Raw genomic sequence first — 21,296 nt, forward strand, 5'->3', positions numbered from 1 at the left:
GGGGCCGTTTTTATGGAGGTGAATGATTTCAAAAGGGAGAAAGTTGATTTTGATTGCTTGGGGTCGTATCACCATTTACATGTGACAATCACTTCTGGTATAAATCAAATGCCCCATTTTCAGAAATTGATTTTTTGTGTGAAATTAATTTGTTTCTTTTGGTAGCCTTTTTTGAAAATGTTCAAATGAAATATTTGTTAAAAATTGTGTCTGTTGTGTCTGCATTTACAGCGTTTGTTCTTTCATGGTGGGTCTTCCTCCTCTTTCAGTCGCATCATCATTGTCATTTTCAGCCAGTGCTCAACTCTGCCCATCTTCTTTGTCGTACTGAAAACTGTGTCAAACTCACCAACGATCACATGAAATCATGAGGGGTTTTCTGGTTCTGGGAGGAAGCTCCGCAGGGAAGCATCCACGATCACAGTCAGTCTGCAGAAAGCCAACCACGGTGGGATGACTGGAGTCTCTCTGACAATGGGAGGAGCCCGCTTCGGCTCTCTGTGTTTTGGCAGTCTTGTGTGCGTTCTGGATTCTCAGAAATAAAGTCATGTGATATTGCAGCGTTACAGCAGCCATCTTTGATATTTTTATCTAACGTACCTTGAATATAACGTTTAGACATTGGTCCAAACCAGAAGGTGAAATCCAGCCCCATTGACGCCCATAGCAAAAGGCCCACTGTTTTTGTGAGTCAGGATTTCCTCCCAAGATCTTTTTCATGTTCACATATTCATAGCTTCTCGGTCTGGAAGGGGCTATTGTGATCATGCACTTTGACCTCCTGTATCACACAGGCCAGAGAACATTTCTGAATTAATTCCTCATTGAACTATTGCAGATCTTTGTATCCTTCTTTAACAAAAAAGATTTTGGCTTGTTACTGTTCTCTTTGTTGTCTGGTGTTTTGTCAGGTGACTTTTTTTTGTCATCGTTGTTTTGATCTTATTTTTTTTCGCCTTGGGAGCTGCTCTCTGTCACAGGAGGTTTTCATACGGGGTGTTTTCGGTGCAGATTTTGATTTATTCACTAACTCACCCCCCAAAATTGCCCAAACCACACAAAAGCTCCATTTCAAAATGATGGAGTGGAAGAAGAATCCCTTTGTATTGCTTTGTATTGTATGCAATGATCAGTGGGTCAGGGAAGTGCCCAGTGCAGAGTTAGTATCCCGGAGTGGGGACACCCTAGCCCCTGCCCTAAGGGACCACGGCAAGATTGGGGGTTGAGCCCCAGGAATCCTGGGTCCAGCCTTGTCGGGGTTACAGGCACCCCACCACACAGGAGAGTGGGAGGGGAGCCCTTGAGGTCAGGTGGGGCCTCTGGGTAAAGAGAGTGGGAGCAGGGACTCAGATCCTTTTGCTAGCCAACTCTACCTGGGTAGTATACAAGCAAGGAAAGTTCCCCACAATAGCGGGCCTATTCCCCGGCTTACATAATGTTGAATAAAGGGGGCAACTGAAGGTCATTCAGCGGCAAAGTGTCTAGGGCGGTTTCTGGTCATGTGGATTTGAAGCCAGCCGAGAGATGCTAAGCCAACGACATTTACCTGTTCGGAACCTGTAATCCAACACCTGCTCGCACAGCCAGAGCTGGCCCCTACAACTGCAAAAGGGTCTAAGTCCTATTTTTAAAAGTGTTTAGGCAGGTAGGAGCCTCCCTGACAGTCAATGAGACATAGGCTTCTACGGGGGAGATTTGCAAAAGCACCTCTGTGAGTTAGGTGCTTAACTCCTATTGACCTTCAATGGGAATTTGGCACCTAACTCCCTTAGACACTGTTAAAAATCTACTGCTTTATCTTCATTGACAAGCCCGAGCCTTCATATGTCATAGGCCACCTCCTAAAACATCACAAGATTAGTTTGAAAGAAAGACATATGGGTTCTTTATTACCTTTTGAATTTTTTGGACCATTGGGATTCAGCTTTTCAAGCTTTTCTCTGAAACCACAAAGGTTAGAAATTTACCAAGAAAGACAGAGCTGAAATTTCCACCTAAGCATCTGATTCTAGGATCGGGAGCTTGGAGGAAATGACAGGCATGGTGAGAATACAACCAAATTGTAAGTGTCGGCAACACTACAAATCACTGCCGAAAATTTAAGAAAACCAGAAATACCCAGATCTGTTTGGAAGCCAATGGAGTGAGGAGGTTTTTAAAATATCAAGGATTTTAAATAAAATGTGGGTGGCCTTTTAAACCAACATCTTAGTGAATCTTGATATTCCCGGACACAGTTCATGCATCTTTCGCCCTTTCCTACGTTGCTGATCGTTCTGCAGTGTCCAAACAATCCAGCAGCCAGACATGGCGCTCACACAAGATCGTGTTGCTCACATCCAACAAACTGAGAGATTCACGATCCACCTGGGCAAAGTCTCTCCGGATGTTCGAGGGGCAAGCAGGGTCAAAGAGTGGCGGGACCCACCCACGAATCACTCCCAAGGCAGCATCACTCCAGGGGTGCAAGTGGCTTCTGGCGGGTCTCCTGGCATGAACAGGCTGAATTTTTGTAATGATGCAGATGTGGCTCAGCTCCTGCTCTTGGCCTGTGGCTGCCCCGTATGTGGGTGACCATCTCTGCAGATGGTGTCTCAGAGCCTTTGTCACGAGAGGCCCCAGAGTTTGTGGCTTGCACGGAACTGGCTGCCTTGAAGGCTTTGCAGACCCAGCTTTGTCTGCAACTCCCACACATATCTGGGGGAGCTGCAGGTGGTGTGAGAGGGCTATTGCTTCTGAGACGTTGTTTTCCCCTAGTACACATGTCAAAAAGAGAGAATAAAACCTCCAGCTTCAATACTAGGGTGAAATCCACAATAGCCCCCCAAGACATGTCTCTGCCCCACAACCTTCTCCCCACAGCAGCCACCTCAGATCCCTCTCTCCTCCCCTCACACTTCTCCACACAGGACCCACCTCGGATTCCACTCTGCCCCAAACCATCTGCCCATAATAACCACCTGATCCCTCCCTGCCCCCACCGTTTTTCCTACAGCAGCCACTTCAGATCCTTCCCTGCCCCCCACTCCAATGGTGGCCAAAGTGACCAATAACTGGCTGGCCCAGACTGCCCTCCCCAGGAAGAAGCAGGACAGTATTGGATTGGAGGCAGAACTAACTCCATTATGAAGAGGTTACTGCCACCTCTCTCTTCCCAGAGCCAGGGACAGAACCCAGGAGTCCTGGCTTCCAGCTCTCCCCTTCTCTTACCACTAGACCCCACTTTCCTCCCAGAGTTATCACCTACGTTAGATGGAATCCTGTGTGATGCTGTAGTCTGTGGCCAACAGGGTGGCTGTGGGGAGTGGATTCTTAAGGTCCAGGAGTCACCAGCGGGGGAAGTGGGAGGGAAGATATCCCCCTTTTTCCTAGTTGTCCCAGAGTAGGAGCCTCCTTTCCATCAGGGAAGGCCCTTCTTGAGGGCAGTGGTGCCGGACTTAGGGCCTGCCTCAGCTCTGCTGGAGCTCTGGGCTGCAGATCAGTTTCCTTTCAGCTCTGCTACTGAAATGAGCTGCTTTTAAGTGCTCCATTGGATGGGGCATTTGCTGCAGGTGTGTCGGGGCTATGCTGGCTGGCTCAAGAATGAGCCCTTACCCCCTGGTTTCCCTGAGAGGGAGGGATTTGTACATCCTATCAGAGATGCAAACAAGAACGATCCCGGTTTTAAAGTTGATTCAGGCTCTGGTTTTTCTAAAAGAGGAGCCAGCAAGGAAATAGAAGCAGAACCTGCTAATTTACATTTGTTCCCACGATTGAGGAGACTCAGCCCGGTGGGCTCAGTTCAGGACTTCAGACCAAGAGCTTCCAATGCCGTTCAAAAAATCCTGTATTTGCCTGTTTCATTGCTAAAATCTTCAGGACTGACTCCCAGTGCCCTGGCTCTAACCCACTAGCCCCCATCCCTGCCAGATCTGAGATAGAACCCAGGAATTCTGGGTCCCAGCCCCCATAATCTAACCCACTGGATCCTTCCCCGCTCCAAAAGCTGGGGCTAGAACCCAGGAGCCCTGAGGCCCAGCCTCCCTGATCTAACACAGTAGACTCCTTTAGGGGTCCCTGATGTGGCATCTGCTGCTCACACAGACCAGGGCTGCTTGGCAGGATGCTGGTGTAGTGTGGTTTCCTCTGACGGGAGTTGGGGGGGCTCTGACGAACGGAAGGCAGAGCTGTGGCTGGACATGACAGCATCTACAGAGCCTCTGAAATTTTCTGTGCTGTGCAGACTCCAATTGGGGAACAGCTAATCTGGGCAGGAGGCAGATCTTCCTCGGTGGCTGAGACTGTGGAACTCCCTGCCACAGGAACTAAGGAGCCTCCCCACCTCCTTCCCCAAAGGTCATGTTCACTGCTCCCACCTGCCATATCACATATAAAAACAGAGCAGCAGGGACATTTAAACTAGGGATGTCAAAATTAGTTTAATTAAAAATCTGTTTAAATGTTCTAAATATAAAATGTTTAAACAGTTAAACACTTGGGGGGGAAGCCTCCTACCCCCCGCTTCCCCCACGCTGGGTTCCACGCTTCCCCGCCAGCAAGAGCTGCCCAGCTGCCCCCCAAAACCCCGCCACCATCCGCCACTGAGCTAAGAACTCCTCCTGCCACTTGAACAAGTAAAAAAAAACTAGGAGGGAATCATTCCCTGCCCCCAGGTGCCCAAAATTGCCTGCAGCCTCCTGCTTACCTCGTGGGAACGCTGCGACTGGCTCTGGGCCAGGTGGAGGGGGATTCATTCCTCCTGGCCATTTATTGCTCAGCTTCCCCACCCTGCACAGCTGGTCCTGGCCCTGAGGACTGAGTGATCCCATTCCAGGCCAGCCCTGCAGTGGCGTGGAAGGGAGGGAAGGGAATGGCCCAACCTCTGCACAGAGAAGGCTGGCCTGGTGGTATCTTGTCTTGTCTAGCTCGCCCGCCTCCACTTTGAAAAGTGATGATGGGAGCGGGCCCTGCTGGCCCCCCCTTCCTTTACCCCCCTCCTGTTCTGGCAGTTGGCTCCAGTATCAGCGGGAGGAGGAGTCCCATAAAATCCCAGTCTCCTGTGATCCAGGAGCAGTGCATGTGAATGAAAGGTTAATTGTAAAAACACTTCGCACTTCTAAAGCACTTTCCATCTGATGACCTCAAAGCACCTAACCAAAAACAATGAATTAAGCTACACAATGCTCCTGTGAGGCAGGCAAGTCATATCCCTGTTTTTTTGGATGGAGAAACTGAGGCACAGGCCTGATTAAGTCTCCTATATCCATTGCCCTTTTAAATCAATGAAAAGACTCCCCTGAGACCACACCTTAAATGACTAGTGGCCCAATGTCCCAATGTCACACGGCATGTCTGTGATGGGGGGGGGCATTATAAAACCCCAGATCTTCACATTCCTAGCTCTGCTTTCAACACCAAGCCATGCTGCTTCTTCCTTTAAATTTTACTTTCCATATCCATCAACTCATCCAGATATTTGCCTAATTTTACACAGGCTGCACAAAAAGCACTAGCGCAGTCAGTACAAACTACAATTTTATACAGACAAAATGAGAAAGTCAGCAATTGTTCAGTAACAGCGCACTGTGACACTTTTGTATTTATAGATCTGATTTTGTAAGCAAGTAGTTTTTAACTGAGGTGAAACATGGGGTACTCAAAACAAATCAGATTCCAGAAAGGGGCACAGTCTGGAAGAACCGAGAAACACTTATCTAGTCTGACCTCCTGTTTAACAAAGGCCAGAAATCTTCCCCCAAATAATTCCTGTTTGAACTAGAACATATCTTTTAGAAAAAACATCCCACCTTGATTTACGAATCGCCATTGATGTAGACTCCATCACGACCTCTGTACGCTGCCCAATATCTAATTCCCTTCGCTATTAAACAATTGCACCTTATTTCTACTTTGAATTTGTCTAGCTTTAAACTTCCAGCCATTATAATTTGTTTAGATATTTTTTAGGTAGGTAGGTATTTACAGACTAGAATAAACTCACTCCTTCACCATCTTTTTGAAAGTATAACATTATCTTTTGCCATAATGTTGTATTTGCATTCTCTTCTGTCCCATTGCTGTTGTTATTCAGTACAGAGTGACCTTAGCTCAAGAACAGATCAACAGTTTTTGACTGAAAATGTTTTCCATTGGAAAATACAATCTTGTCGAAGTCAAAGTGTTTCCCAAAACCATTACATTCTGATGGCATTTTTCAAGCACAGAATTCAAAGGGAAATGATTTTTTTCATTTGCTTTCAAACTGCAGTGTTCATTTTTCTTGAAAGCAGAACTAATCATATTTCCTGGTTTGGATTTTGGGGATTTCACAAAAGAAATGTTAACACTTTTTTTTTGGTTTTTTACTAAAAATGTTGATGGAAATAGTCTAGTTGCAAAGAAACATTTTCTCTTCCTTTCAAACTGCAGTTTTCATTTTATTTCTGTTTCTAAAATGCCAAAGAACTTTCAGTTTCAACTTTGAGCTTCAGGATTCTTTGTGGCCCCTAGAAAAGATGAAAAATAGAAAAAAGACAGTGGAGAACAAATCATTTTGGTTCTCCCGCCACTTTCTTTTGCTTTTATACCAGTCTCAATTGAAAGCAATGCTTTCTTTTTTCTTTGGCATTACCAGAGCTGCTGTTCTCAGACCTCCTCTGACCTGTGGAGCGTCTATTAGTGCCACAGCTCCACTGATGTCTGCATCTATCTTCATGATTAACTTCTGTCCTGTCTCTTTTTCTGTTATTAAGACTTCACATTTGTTCCTTTTTGTTTGTTCAGTCCTGAAACTGCACGGCCCACACTTATCCCCAAGTGATGGCCTACGAAGAAGCTGACTATCTTCCCAGCGTGGCAACTTTGGAGACGATGTACCTACTTCTCAGGGTGCTCTGCACCCTGGGCCTCCTCCCCAGTGTAACAGGGAACGGATTCAACATCTTCATCACCCGCTGCTGGAAGAACAAGACAGTCCAGGCCACGTGGCACCTGAACATGGCCACTGCTGGATTTATCTTCACCCCCATCCTGCCCCTCACAGCGGCCCAGCTGGCCATGGACTTCCACTGGTAGTTGAGAAACGTCCTATGGAAGATAACGAATTGTGTTACCTCCCTTAGTATGTTCTCCAGCAGCTTCCACCTCACAACCATCAGTGCTGATGGCTGTATCTCCATGGTTTGCCCAGCATGGGCACAGAACCAACGCACAGTCCATCTGGCCACCCTGGTCGCACTGGGTATCTAGATTCTGGCTGTCATGGCCAGCTGGTGCGACCATGGCTTCTGCTCTGACCAGAGCCTCTTCCTGAGAGAGAGCGGAGAAGCCGCCAATGTTGCTACCCCAGTTCCTGGGTTTCTGGACCCATTAGCCTTGATCAGCATCTGCTTGGTCACCCTGGCTGTCAAACTGGGCAGGAACCAGGAGGCTTGGTCCAAGAAGACCCTCCAGATCCTCCTCATGTTGCACATCATTTTCTTCCTCTGCTGGCTCCTGTATCACTTTGTCACCTTCCTGCAGACTTCACCCAAAGCATCATCTCCATAGAGTCCCTGGAGACAGGGGCCGTGTTTGTTCACACCCTCCCCTGTTTCAACAGGTGCTTCTACCCCTTGTTCTACCTCATCAAACGACAGCATTTTGCTGGCTGCCGGAGCCAGAGGCAGAACTGTCAAACCCCAGTCAATATGGGATCAGACCGGGTTGAGTTGGGGGGAAGTAGATGAGGGCCATTTTCATAGAGGAGAATGATTTCAAAAGGGAGAATGGTGATTTTGATTTTCATCTGCTGCATGTGACAATCACTTCTGGTACAGGCCAATTTTTTTCCATTAAAATACCCCATTTTCAGGAATTAATTTTTTGTGTGAAATCAGTTAGTTTGTTTTGGTATCCTTTTTTGAAAATCTTCAAAGGAAGTTATTGTTAAAAAATTGCATCTCTTGTATCTGTGTTTTCAGTGTTTGTTCTTGCACAGTGGGTCTTCCTCTTCTTTCAGTCATGTCATCGTTGTCATTTTCAGCCAGCATTCAACTCTGCCCATCTTCTGTGTCATAGTGACAGCTGCGTCAAACTGACCAGTGATTACTTTAAATCCTGAGCCGTTTCCTGGTTCTGTGGGAAACTCTGCAGGGAAACTATGCATAATCAAAGTCAGTCTTAGAAAGCCAGCTATGGTGGGGTGACTGGTGTCTCTCTGCCAATGGGAGCAGCCTGCTTCAGCTCTCTGTGTTCTGGCAGTCTTGTGTGCGTTCTGCATTCTCAGAAATAAAGTCATGTGATATTGCAGCCTTCCAGCAACAGTCTTTGATATTTGTATATAAGGTACCTTGAATGCTACATTTAGACATCGGTCATTACCAAAAGGTGAAATTCAGACCCATTGACACACATACGAAAACACCCACTGACTTTAGTGAGTCAGGATTTCCTCCCAAGATCTTTTTTATGTTCATATATTCATAGCTTCCCAGGCCAGAAGGGACCAATGTGATCATGTACTCTGACCTCGTGTATCACACAGGCCAGACAATATTTCTGAATTAATTCCTCATTGAACTACAACAGATCTTTGAGGGGAAAAGTCCCACCTTAGTTTAAAAGCTGGCAATGAAGGACAATCTACCATAAGCCTTTGGAAGTTGTTCCAATATTTAGTTCCCCAGATGGTTAAAAATGTACAACTTATTCACAGAAGAGCCTTGAGCATGATTAAAGGAGTAGAAAGGACTAGTAACTCTGCCTAGTTTGGGGAAGCTCTGTGGACCATGTTGTGGAGGTCAGGTGAGATGATGACAATGGCACCTTCTGGCCTTGCAAGCTGTGAATCAGTGACTTTGACTAGCCAGTGGACTGTGTTCCAGACAGCGGATAATGTTAGACCTCTGTCTGCTAGATCAAAGTGCCCAGAATCAAATATTTGTTCCCCTGTAGGTATTTACAGATTGGCATCAAGTCACTCCTTCCCCTTTTCTTTGATCAACAGAACAGACTGAGCTCATGAAGTCTCTCTCTCAAGCCTGGTTTCCAATCCATTTTCATCTCCATGGCTCTTCTTTAAACCCTTTCCAACTCATCAACATCTTTCTTAAATGGCTGGCACCTGAGCCGGACACAGGATTCCAGTAATCGTTGCACCAGGGTCAAATCCAGAGGGAAAATAACCTCTCTGCTCCGACTGGACATTCCCCTGCTGATGGCATCCCAGAATGGCCTTGTCCCTTTTGGCCCTGGGAACTCACGTTGAGCTGAAAAGTGCACGCAGGTGCGGCCTGGTCTGAGGTCTCCAGGCAAATGATGAGAGGCAAAGACCGGTAAGAGAGCGGGCTGTGGTTTGCGTGGTCCCTAGCATAGAGCGCAAGTTTGCTTACTGTTGGCTCGCCTGCGACATTGCTGGGGCCCCTGCAGCAAAGGCAGGGCAGAGAATCATAGATGATTATCTTTGGAAGGGAGCTGAGGAGGTCAAACATCCCAGCCAGGGCTTTGTCAAGCTGGGCCTTAAACCTCTTATGTCTGACTCCCAGCAGGGCTCTGGTCTCTCCCCCCAACCAGGGGTGCGAAGTCCCAGCTGGCGTCTCTGCTCGCAGGACCTCGCCCGGTGGACATGGTTGCATCTGAGCTCCTGCTGTCCGCAGGGGGCCCCACCTGCCTGTCCCGGATGCGGACAGCCGAATGCAGACACTTAACTAGGGCCCAATGGGGGGAGCTTGTGGTTCGCATGACATCTGTTTGCAGCAGTGTGTGCTGGAGGCCTTCCAGGCTTTGTAGACATCATTGGACCCAGCTACGTCCTTTGATCCCCCCCTCACCCCGCTGTTCCCCACCCCTCCAGATACACCCCCAGAAGAACGGCTTCTTGCTTTGGGCTGAGCAGCACTGGGCGAACTGCTGGTCTCGTGTCGGAGACCTGGGATGCTGCATCCCTCCAAGATACTGGTAAGGAAATGAGGCAAACCCTCAGCTGCCCCCCCAGATCTTTTTCTCCACTCCCCTCCACTGTAACCTGAATCTTTCCTCTTTCTACTGCCCCATTCCCTCCCCTCATCCACTCTGGATAGAGCCAGCTGAAATTATTTATGGGTCTCGTTGTCAGATCTCTCTCCACTTTTTGTGTTCAGTTGTCAAATATTTGTGTGTGTTTGCGTTAATTCAATCATCAGTCACTGTGCCTGTGTGTTTTTATTAGGTATATCATGGTCACAGCTAGTGACGCCCCAATCTCCCGTCACGCTGGGGGCTGCACAGACTCAAAAGGAGAAACAGGCACAGCCACAACAAGCACTAAACAGACAAATGTTTGGAGGGGAAACTGAGGCATGAACAAATGACTTGACTTGTCCAAGTTCTCCAGCAGTTCAGTGGTAGAGTCTGGGATGAGGGGGGATTTGATAGCAGCCTTTAACTACCTGAAATGGGGTTCCAGGGAGGATGGAGCTAAGCTGTTCTCAATGGTAGTAGATGACAGAACAAGGAGAAGTGGTCTCAAGTTGCAGTGGAGGAGGTCTAGGCTGGATATTAGGAAAAAGTTTTTCTCTAGGAGAGTGCTGAAACACTGGAATGGGTTACATAGGGAGGTGGTGGAATCTCCATCCTTAGAGGTTTTTAAACTGCAGCTTGACGAAGCCCTGGCTGGGATGATTTAGCAGAGGCTTTAAGCAGGAGGTTGGAGTAGATGACCTCCTGAGGTCCCTTCCAACTCTAATATTCTATGATAAAAGCCAGGAGTCCTAACTCCTCATCTAGCCACTAACATTGACTCGTGCAATGTCCTTCTTGAAAAAAAATCTTTTGGCTTGTTACTGTTCTCTTCATCTGGTGTTTTGTCGGGTGGCTTTTTCATCATCATCGTTTCAATCTTACTTTTCTTCTCCTTTGGAGCCGCTCACCTTCACTGGAGATTTTCAGAAGGGGCGTTTTCAGTGGGGATTTCAACTGGTCCACTAACTCAGCCCCCAAAATTGCCCAAACCACACAAAACCTCCACTTCAAAATGAGGGAGTGGGAGAAGAAGCACTTTAAAAAATTTCATTATTAAAAAAAAAAAAAGGGTGGAGAAATCATCATTAATTAATTAACTTTTTTTTTTTAAACATAGGAACAATCAGCTCTTTTGCGAAGCTAACAGTAAGAAGATTATTTGGAAATTTTGTAATGATCCAGATGTTTCTTTCATATTTCTGTCTCTGAATTTTGGACGCCCTCCAATGTCCACCTCCCTTGTCTAGAAATCAAAAATTTCAGCAAGAAGCAAATGTTTTTTGTTTTGTTTTTTTAAATATTTAGTGTAGTCAAACAAAATGATATCATGTAAAAAGAAAAAACTTTGAGACAGAGTTAAGATATAACAAATCCGGCTCGACTAGATGATCCTTCCTGTCCCTTCTAGCCCTTGGTTCTGTGATTCCTTGATTCTAAGGTCTTCAGATCATCGATGCCATTTGCCTACAACACTCTGATCCTATCTGAGTCCATCTCAGGATCTGGGGAGTTTATAAACTCTGCAGACCCTCATTGCAACATCTCGCTCACTCTCTGTGTGTCCTTGTCTTCTCCTGGAGACCTTTTCATCACGCTTCCTTCCTTTCTTCAGTACAACGTCTGCACTCCCGACACCCAGACTGAGACCTGAGAAGCAGGATGGACGTTGTGACTGCATCTCATCTGAGAATGGAATTCTTAATCCTCTTCCTGGTGCTGTGTGCCTTGGCCTTCCTCACCGGGGTACTGTTGAACGGCTACGTCCTCTTCATCACCGGCTGCCGTGTGGAGAGGACGGTCAGCGCCATGTTGTTCCTGAACCAGGCAATGGCTGATTTCTTTTTCATCATCTTCCTGCCCCTCAGATTCACCCCCATCTTCATCCAGGACTCAGAGTGGGCTCAGAGTCTAAGCAGCACCATCACCTCCCTCCACCTGTTTTCCAGCGCCTTCCTCCTCACGGTACTCAGTGTCCATCACTGCATCCTCCTGGCATGCCCCACATGGGCCCAGAACCACTGCACACCCCAGCTGGCTTTCTGGGTGGTTCTGGGCATGTGGGCCCTGTCTCTTGGGTTTGGCTTGCGGTACTGTGATCTCTGGGAATCCATGCTCTCACATGCCAACATCAGGGTCCATTTCCGTCTGGATGAAGAGAGGCTGAAGGCCGCTGTTGCAATCCAGTTTCTGGTTGGGTTTCTGATCCCATTAGCCTTCATCTTGATCCCAACCTTCTATATCCTTCTAGCTGCCAAGCTGAGAAGGAACAGGCTGAGCCAGTCCACCAAGCCGCTCAAGATCCTCCTTGGCTTGACCCCGACCTTTTTCATCTGCTGGTTACCATATCATGTCTACTGCTTCCTACTGATCTCAGCTACATACCCTCCGCCTCTCTGGATCATAGGAAGCACTTTTGTTTCTGTCCTGACATATTTCAACAGCTGCCTTAACCCCATCTTCTACCTCACCATGGAGGACGAGTTTCTGAGGTACCGCCAACATGCACGCAACCCTCAGACCCCCAACATCTCAGGGCCAGAGCCAGCTGAGTAGGGGAAGGGATGGAATTGTCCATATTTGCACGGAGGAAGATGAAGAATTCCGTTCCCTGGAATCCTTAGGTTCCTCTTGAACCCAAAATAGTCTTTTTGCGTAAGTGAATTTTTTTGGCCTTATTCAGAGAAGAGCCACAAGAATGATGAAAGAATTAGAAAACCTGCTTTATAGTGATAGGCGCAAGGAGCTCAGTCTATTTAGCTTAAGAAAGAGACGGTTAAAGGGTGACTTGATCCTAGTCTATAACTAAGTACCTACATGGGGAACTAATGTTTCATAAGGAGCTCTTCAGTCAAGCAGAGGAAGGTCTAACACAGTGATTCCCAACCTTTTTAGCCAGCATTCCCCCGCCCCCTCCCACTGCAGCCAGAGGGAAGGAGTTCAGAGCCACTGGCTGCAGAAAGAAAACTGTGCGCTCCACCTGGGTCCCTAGGCAGTGGCTCCCTTCCAGTGCTCCCTCCCTCTGGCTCCAGCAGGGACCCCAGTGCCCAGGGACCCAAGTAGAGCATTTTGCCGTGCTCCCTGCTACAGCCAGCGGGCAGGAAGCACTGATCTCCCTTCCCCTTAGCTGCAGCAAGGATCCTGCACCAGCAACACACTCCGCCTGGGTACTTAGATAGCAACTCCCTTGTGCAGCCACTTTGAAAGACCCTGTGGGCCGCTTATGGCTCATGGGCCACGGGTTGGGAACCACTGGTCTAACATGATCCATATGATCATGTAGGGGTACATTTATCAGATCAAAAGAATGTATGAATTGTTATTAAAATGAATTGTTAAATTAAAACAGCAACATACCCTCATGTGAATAATACGACTCATTCTTAAAACCGCTCATGTAGAAAGCTGCTTGATACAGCCGCTCTTGTTCACTCGCTAAGAAAGCCGCCCTTCGGTATAAATATTGCAATCACTGTCTTTAAGCCACTTGTCTAAGTCATTTGCTGCTTGTCCTTTTGTGATTTAAGTCACTTGACCTCTTACTGTCACTGTTAGAAATTCTTATAAAAATTGTCTTCATCAAAATTGTCTTTTAAGTAACTCATTTCCTTATTGTCACCAACAGAAGGACCTTTCCTTTAAAGTATTCACTCTTTAAGATTGTAACTAAAGTAATTCTTTTTTATTGCTTGTTCTATAAGATTCTAACAAAAGTCTTACGTGACGCCATAGTGTAACTGAAACGCCATTATGAATAAGTATACTCCATTTTGGTATTAACTTGTCTAAGTCTTCCTGAGACTTTGTTTAGGTGTGTATAATTTCATTTAGATGTAAGAATGAGGTCTGAGTGATGGAATCAGTCTCCAGCGCCAGCCTGTCCTAACAATCAGGTGGAGTACAAACGCCATTACCACCTCGATGGCTGAATAAAGCAGACAGCACCCTGAAAATAGAAGAAGAATCCATCCTATAAAAGAAACAAAGAACAATTACAGGATGAAAGTCACACCTGTAACTGACTGATGATAAATGGTCACACCGAACCCTGAGGCAGAGTGAGCAAGGATCCATAGACTCATGTTAAAACTAAAACCTGTAAAAATATGGGTGATAAGTGAATGCTTTGGGTAACATTGTGCTTAACATCAAAGAGCACTGATGCACACCCAACAGAGACCCTGCTCATCCTCGTGTGCTGCTTTCCTGGCCACTTAGCCGCCATGAGCTGCGAACACCAACTACAAACTCAAGCTGCGATCAGAAGCTATGATCAGGACTGGTAACTATACATGATCCATTGCAGAACATTTGGGGTATGTGTGTGTGTTAGTATCAGTTATTAGTTATTAATGCAATTGTGTCTTTTCATAATAAACATGACATATTGCCTTGTCTCTTGAAAAAGATCCTGTGTGTTTCTGTCAGCATAACAGCTGGAAGATGAACCTAGATAAATTCAGACTAGACATGAGGTGAACATTTTTAACACCAAGAGAAATTGACCATTGGAACTATTTCCCAGGGTTCGTGGTGGATTCTCCATCACTAGCCATTTTTAAATCAAGCTTCGATGTTTTTTTAAAAGCTCTGCTCTAGGGATTATTTGGAGGCAGTTCCCTGGTCTGTGTTATGCAGAAGGTCAGATGAGATGATCAATGTGGTCCCTTAGGGACTTGGAATCTATTAATATAGCATATTAAGGAAATAAATTAGATTCTTGGGTTTGTTCATGTTTAGATCATTTGGGGGCATTTGGTTCTTTATGGTCTGTCCTTTTCTGCATCTTTGTGTCATTATTCTTGTCATCCCACCATCTTCGCTCACGGCAGAGCTCCAGCTCTTTTTCTTTCCTGAGTTTCTTGAAAACCAACAGGTCTATGAAATAAGGGTAGCATTTTCAAAAGGGTCTAAGTCCTATTTTTAAAAGTGTTTAGGCTGGTAGGGCAGTCAGTGAGACATAGGCTTCTACGGGGGAGATTTGCAAAACCACCTCTGTGAGTTAGGTGCTAAATTCCTATTAACCTTCAATGGGAATTTAGCATCTAACTCCCAAACACACTGTTAAAAATCTAGTTCTTTACCTTCATTTCCAAGCCCGAGCCTTCAAACCTCATGGGCCACCTCCTAAAACATCACAATATTGGTTTGAAAAGAAAGAATTTGGGTTCTTCTTTTTTGCCTTTTGAATTTTTTTGACCATTGGGATTCACTTTTTCAAGCTTTCCTCTGCAACCACGAAGGCTAGAAATTTACCAAGAAAGAAAGAAAGAAAGAGCTGTAATTCCCACCTAATCATCTGATTCCAGGATGTGGAAGTTGGGGGAATATGACAGACATGGTGAGAGTGCAACCAAATTGTAAGAGTCAGCCACAGTACAAAATGCTTCCGAAAGCTTCAGAAAAGCAGAAATACCGAGATCTGTTTGGAAGCCAATGGAGTGAGGAAGTGTTTCAAATATTTCGGATTTTAAATTAAAAAAATTATTTTAAAGTTTTATTGAAAATGTATTTATTCTATTTTAAAAATGTATTTAAAATTTTTAAATAAAACTTGGGTTCGTTCTCTAGGATCCAAACAATCCAGCAGCCAGAACTGGCGCAGACACAAGATCGTGTGGCTCACGTCCAGCAAAGTGAAAGATTCATGATCCACCTGGGCAAGGTCTCTCTGATTATTCGAGGGGAGAGCAGGGTCAAAGGGTGGCAGGACCCACCCATGAATCACTCCCAACCCAGTTTTGTTTCAGGGGCCCAAGTGGGTTCTGGCACATCTCCAGGTGTGAGCGGGCTTAATTTTTGCAACAACGTGGCCATGGCTCAGCTCCTGCTCTTGGCCTGTGGTTGTCCCGGATGTGAGATACCATCTCTGCAGATGGTGTTTCAGAGCGTTCATCACAAGAGGCCCCAGAGCTGAGCTGTGCTGTTTGAGGCTTGCACAGAGCTGGCCGCCTTGAAGGCTTTGCAGAGCCAGGTTTATCTGCAACTCCCACCTCGCTGAGCCCCCCATGCCTCCTCCCCAGGACAGCTTCCTGCTGCCAGACAGAGTCCGTGGGGGGAGCTGTAGGCGGCCTGGGGGGTAGACCTTGGGACATGTGGGGACATTTGTCCCCTTGGGACATGGGTCAGAAAGTGAGATTAAACCATCCAGCTTCAATGCTAGGGTGAAATTTACAACAGCCCCCCCAGATCTGTCTCTTCCTCCCACCCCCTCCCAGATCTCTCCCTGCCTACCCCCCCTGCTCCCCACAGCAGCCCCCCCAGATCCCTCCCTGCTCCCCGACCCTGCTCTCCACAGCAGCCCCCCCCCCAGATTCTTACCTGCCCCCCACTCATAGGTGCTGGACCTAGGGATGCTTCCGCACCCCTCCTCCCCCGGCTGGAAGTGGTTTCCATCACACACAGGGGTTTACAGTTTATTTCAATGGCTCTCAGCATCCCCATTATACAAATTGCTCCAGCGCCCCTGGCCCCACTGTAGTCCTCAGAGCAGCCCCCCTCTGAATTCCTTCCTACCCTGCTATGAACAGCCCTCGCGCCCCACCCCAGAGGCAGGGGCATCTCAGCGGGAAAAGCCCCCATAAACTGATATCCAAAGGCTCGGGGCTGACGATGGCCGTAACATCATGTGACCAGTAGATGGCAGCATAGCGCAAGTCTTGACCTACAGGTTGCATCACAGCTGAGCGGGCCATCCCCCAGGGCAGAGCGCGGTTACCCTGACAGTCACAAAGGGGCCTATGGATGCGGGTTGGGAGTGAGGGGCACTGGTAGAACTGCGGGTGGGGGAGCCCAGGACTGGGCTAGCAGGGGGCTATAGGTCGGAAGTGAGGGGCACCAGCAGAGCTAGGGGTGAAGGGGCTCAAGGGGTTTAGCACCTACAGAAGGTGGAAATGAGGTTGAACGAAGGGGGCAGCTGAAGGTCATTCAGAGGCAAAGCGTCTAGGGCGGTTTCTGGTTGTGTGGATTTCACACCAGCCGAGAGATGCTAAGCCAACGACCTTTACCTGTTCGGCGCCTGTAACCCAACACCTGCTCACACAGCCAAAGCTGGCCCCTACCACTGCAGATAGCAGCAACCTGCTAATTTCTCACAGCCTGTCCTCAGCGCCCCTGGCTGGCTCATGGGGCCGTGAATGGAGCACAGAGACCTTTCCCCTCTATGGGTCGCCAGCTCCCCTCAGGTCCGTGGGGGTGGGGGGAAACTGGCTGATACAAATCAATGAAGCTCTATTACAGTCAATGGGGCCAGACCCCCAGTTGAGGCCAATCAGCCATAACTCTGCTGGAGTCAATGGGCCAGCTTCAAGTCACTGGTAATGCAGCTTTACATGCCCGGTGCCAGCAGACGTAACCCCCTCAGAAGTTTACAAGGTGCCCCTTAGCCCAACAAAACACTGACAAAAAGCTGAGTCTGAGATTTCACTTCCAGACAAAACCAAGTCTGTGCAAGCATCTGCTTATAATTCTCTACCTGAGAGACAATCTAACTCAGTGAGAGTTAGCTCTTCACAAGATCCAGCTTCATTAACTCACCAGATCTCTTATTTCATCTTAAATCCCCACCTACTGGAGTCATGTGATGGGGGAAATCTCAGCCCTCTCTACCACAATCAATTTCTAGCCCTCATGTTTTGAGATAAGGAGCTGGAAAACGTGAATCCTAAAGAACCAGAAATCAAATAAGACAACTGCAAATTGATTTTTTTTTCAGGCGGCAGAGCTCATGATTTTTCATCCTTTTGAGTTGGCGATTGGAGACAATTGGAATTTGCATCCCACAGGAAATTCTGATAGTTCCAAATTTTTTTTCATCCAAAACTGAAATTTCAAAAATTGTCCCAAATTTCCCAACATTCTATTTCAGAAATAGCAAAATGGCCTTTACAAAACATTTTGCTTTGCTCAAATTGAAGCACTTCATTTCAGCATTATCATTTTTAATATATCATCATATATATGTGAATCATAGACATGTCAGGGTGGAAGAGACCTCCAGAGGTCATCCTGGACATTCCCAGCACTGAGACAGGACCAAATAAACCTAGACCAGCCCTGACAGGGGTTTGTCCAACCTGTTCTTAAAAACCTCCCGTGATGGGGATCCCACGACCTCCCTTAGAAGCAGATTCCAGAGCTTCACTCCCCTGAGAGTTTTTCCTACTGTCTAACCTCAATTTCCCTTGCTGCAGATTAAACCAATTACTTCTTTTCCTATCTTCAGTGGACATGGAGAACAATTGATCCCTGTCCTCTTTACAACAGCCCTTCCCATATTTGAGGACTGTTATCAGGTGCCCCTTCTGTCTTCTTCTCTCAAGACTAAACATGCCCCGTTTTTTAAACCTTTCCTCATATGTCAGGTTTCCTAAACCATCACTGGTTTTTCTTGCTTATGTAAGCGAGGCAATGGGCCCGCTATTGTGGGGAACATTCCTGGCTCACACCCTGCCCCGGTGGAATTGGTGTGTGGCGGGGTCCCCGTAACCCTGACAAGGCTGGGCCCAGGATCCCTGAGGGCTCGATCCCCAACCTTGTCGTGATCACTAAGGGCAGGGGCTGGGGTGTCCCCACCCCGGGGTGCTAACTCTGCGCTGGGTGCCTCGCTGACCACTGCAGACAGTGCAAAGCAAATACCATTTATTAAACAGCCATCAAATAAGAAAAATAAAGAAAAGAGGAGGAAGGCGCAAGGCAAACACCCAACGCCGCCCCTGGCCCCAAACCCAGCGTCTGCGGGTGTGAGGGACAGTCACACGCTGTGTCCCACACAGCCCAGGCCCGGCTGTGCTGCAGGGAGGCCGGGGGTCAGACACTGGCTCTGGCGGTGCCCACATGCCCCAGGCGCTAGGGGGCATGGCCCTTCTCCCCAGCGTGGACCCCGTCGGGCTCACGACACCCCCAAGTCCGGCCTGCGCGGCCTCTGGGCTGGGGGCGTCTCCCTGCGCCGGGCCCTGCCCAGGTCCCCTCGCTCTGCCCAGACGCTCACTCACCACACCCGGCTCCGGCCCAGGCCCCACTCAGTTCAGCTCGGCTCGGTTCTCTGGGACGCTCCTCGGGCCCCTCTGCTTCTGCTGGTGTGGTGTGGTGTGGTGTGGCCTGGCCTGGCCTGGCCCGGCCCGGCCCGGCCCGGCTCGGCTCAGCTCAGCTCCCTGGCCTGGCTCCTCTGGCCCCCCAGCCGCCGGCTGCTCTGTCCTTAGCTCAGCCCCACTCTGCCCAGGCACAGGCAGCTCCAGCTCACACGGAGGACGGGACTCCCCCCACACTCCTGACTCCCTCATTGGACAGCCCGCTCTGTCAATCAGGCTGACTAGGGGCGCCATTTCAGATGGGGTAGGAGGAGGCCTACTTAGGCAAATGAAAACTCTAGGTTTTTTTGCAAGTAATAAGATAGAAGTGTAGCTGACAGGAGCACTGGACCTAATTCCTATATAAAGAAAAAACAAACACCAATTAAAGCCATATTTTAAGTTTATTTGTAAATTCAGAACAATCAGGAGATAATACAGCAAAATATTCCCAATCCCAAATCTGACTAGGCAGATAATAATAATGACAACACTGATTTAGGCCACTGCAAATGAAAGAATTTTAAAATTTAATGTATTTGGTAACTACTTATGTGCTTCACTTTCTGCATTTCTCTAAGTGTAGACAAGGGGGGTGGGGGAATCAGTTCTATGACTTTTAATTCATTTCACTTTCAGTGTCCTAGTAAGTGCTCCAATGTTCGGATTGCAAACACTGTTCAGGAATCTTGGTCTGAGAACTATTTTCAGTCCATGTCTAGCCTTTTTTAAAAAAATGGAATTTTTTTTGTAGTCTATGGTTTTATAACTTTGGTTTTTTTAAAAAAAATAAACCATAGATTCTGGAACTAAGGGTGCTGGGGGTGCAGCACCCCTGGCTTGAAGTGGTTTCCATTATATACAAGACCAGCACAGTAGCTGCATGATCTCTAGATTATTTTTGGGCTTGATATTTCTGGAGAGTTTTCTAATCCATCATGACATGAATGTCAGATTATGTGTAGTAACTTGATCTTTGACCACTAACATAAATGAGCTGATGCTAAACTACAGGGTTAAGATGAATATTTAAAAGTTTGTCAAGGGGGAAAGTAGTGTTAAAGAGAAAGTATGTGCATCAATTAACAAATAAAGGAGGGGAATAAATTAATGATGGCTCAAAAGTAGGTGAGATACCAAATCTTAAAAAAAACTCTTAAAAAATCACTATCTAGTGTGTAATTAAATGATGGATGTTAGCAGCATTGATCTAGAATGAACACGTTTTGGCAGCCAGATCTCACAAACTGCTCAGCCTGGCTCCAGTTTATGGGCACTGAAGGTTTTATGTAAATAATTATGACAAATAAAAAGGATTAAGTTGGAAGTAGGTTTCTAGTGTGTAGCTGTAAGGATTTGAGAGAGTAAACATCAAACTGCAGTGACATTCACAGAGGTGCTCAGGTTTATGAGACTCTGGCCCCCTCAGAAGTGTTAAAGAGTGAGCACAAGAGGAGCTGAGGTTACTTACCAGTTGGAAGAGAAGGACAGACAGCACAGCAGACTCACAGCTACAGAACAGCTGCCTGAGGGCAGCAGTAGCTTGTATCTGCCCAGACAAAGGACCAGCAGCTCCTCAGAGGCATTCTGGGAAAAAAGTCCTAGAAAAGTGCCCGGCTGGGGAGATGTGGTGAGATCCAGGCATTCACAGCACGTGTGTGTAGCAGCCTCTGTGCACCTACCTGGTAACTGACCCAACCAAAGCCCACTGCAGGCAAAGGGACGTGGGATTAAATGGCAGAATAAATGACCACACGGGGGTGCTGCCATTCAGTGCAACATTAGAGTGTTGGTAAAAATGGGGCAGTTTGAAGTGCAATGTAAAGAAGATCTGTGGGGTGACAGCATTGACTTATTTCCTCACTGCCGGGAACGATTCCAGGGGATCACTCTTCAGTGCTGCTCTTGCAGCCTGAAACCTCCAGAGCTGGGCTGTCTGTGAGGAGAATTATCCCTGAATGTGCCTGGGGCAGCAGCCCCCTCCCCCCGAGCAGCCCTGTGTGTATTGGGGTCACAAGCAGCTTGCTGTGTAACATGTCAGTGTGAGGGTGAGGGGCAGAGCCTGGTGAAATCTGCAGCAGCCCCAGACCAAGCCCAGCCTGTGCAGAGCTGGCCTGGCTTCCACCGGCTGAGCCGGTTTGTTTCCAGATTGAAAAGTGCTGCAGAGGCTCCCAGCCCCGCTATTGGCTCTGCCACCCGCTGCTTTCTGATTGGCTGAGCAAAGACTAGGCCAGTGAGGGGAGGGGGGAAGAGGAGCCAAACTACATCACTGCC

At 47.5% G+C, this 21,296-nt stretch overlaps 1 protein-coding gene and 1 pseudogene across 1 annotated transcript; both read left to right on the forward strand.

Annotated features, from left to right (window-relative positions):
• The first annotated feature begins 6,798 nt into the window (after positions 1–6,798).
• Positions 6,799–7,706, forward strand: LOC137152274 (chemerin-like receptor 1; annotated as a pseudogene).
• A 3,940-nt stretch (positions 7,707–11,646) lies between these two features.
• LOC137152275 (chemerin-like receptor 1) lies at positions 11,647–12,510 on the forward strand. Its single transcript, XM_067546815.1, has one exon. It carries the CDS (start codon positions 11,647–11,649, stop codon positions 12,508–12,510), a length of 864 nt encoding a protein of 287 aa, XP_067402916.1.
• Positions 12,511–21,296: the final 8,786 nt, after the last annotated feature.

This window comes from Emydura macquarii, unplaced genomic scaffold, assembly GCF_026122565.2.
Source record: "Emydura macquarii macquarii isolate MOO-44397 ecotype Brisbane River unplaced genomic scaffold, CSIRO-AGI_Emac_v2 contig_1152, whole genome shotgun sequence".
Taxonomy (NCBI): Eukaryota; Metazoa; Chordata; order Testudines; family Chelidae; genus Emydura; species Emydura macquarii.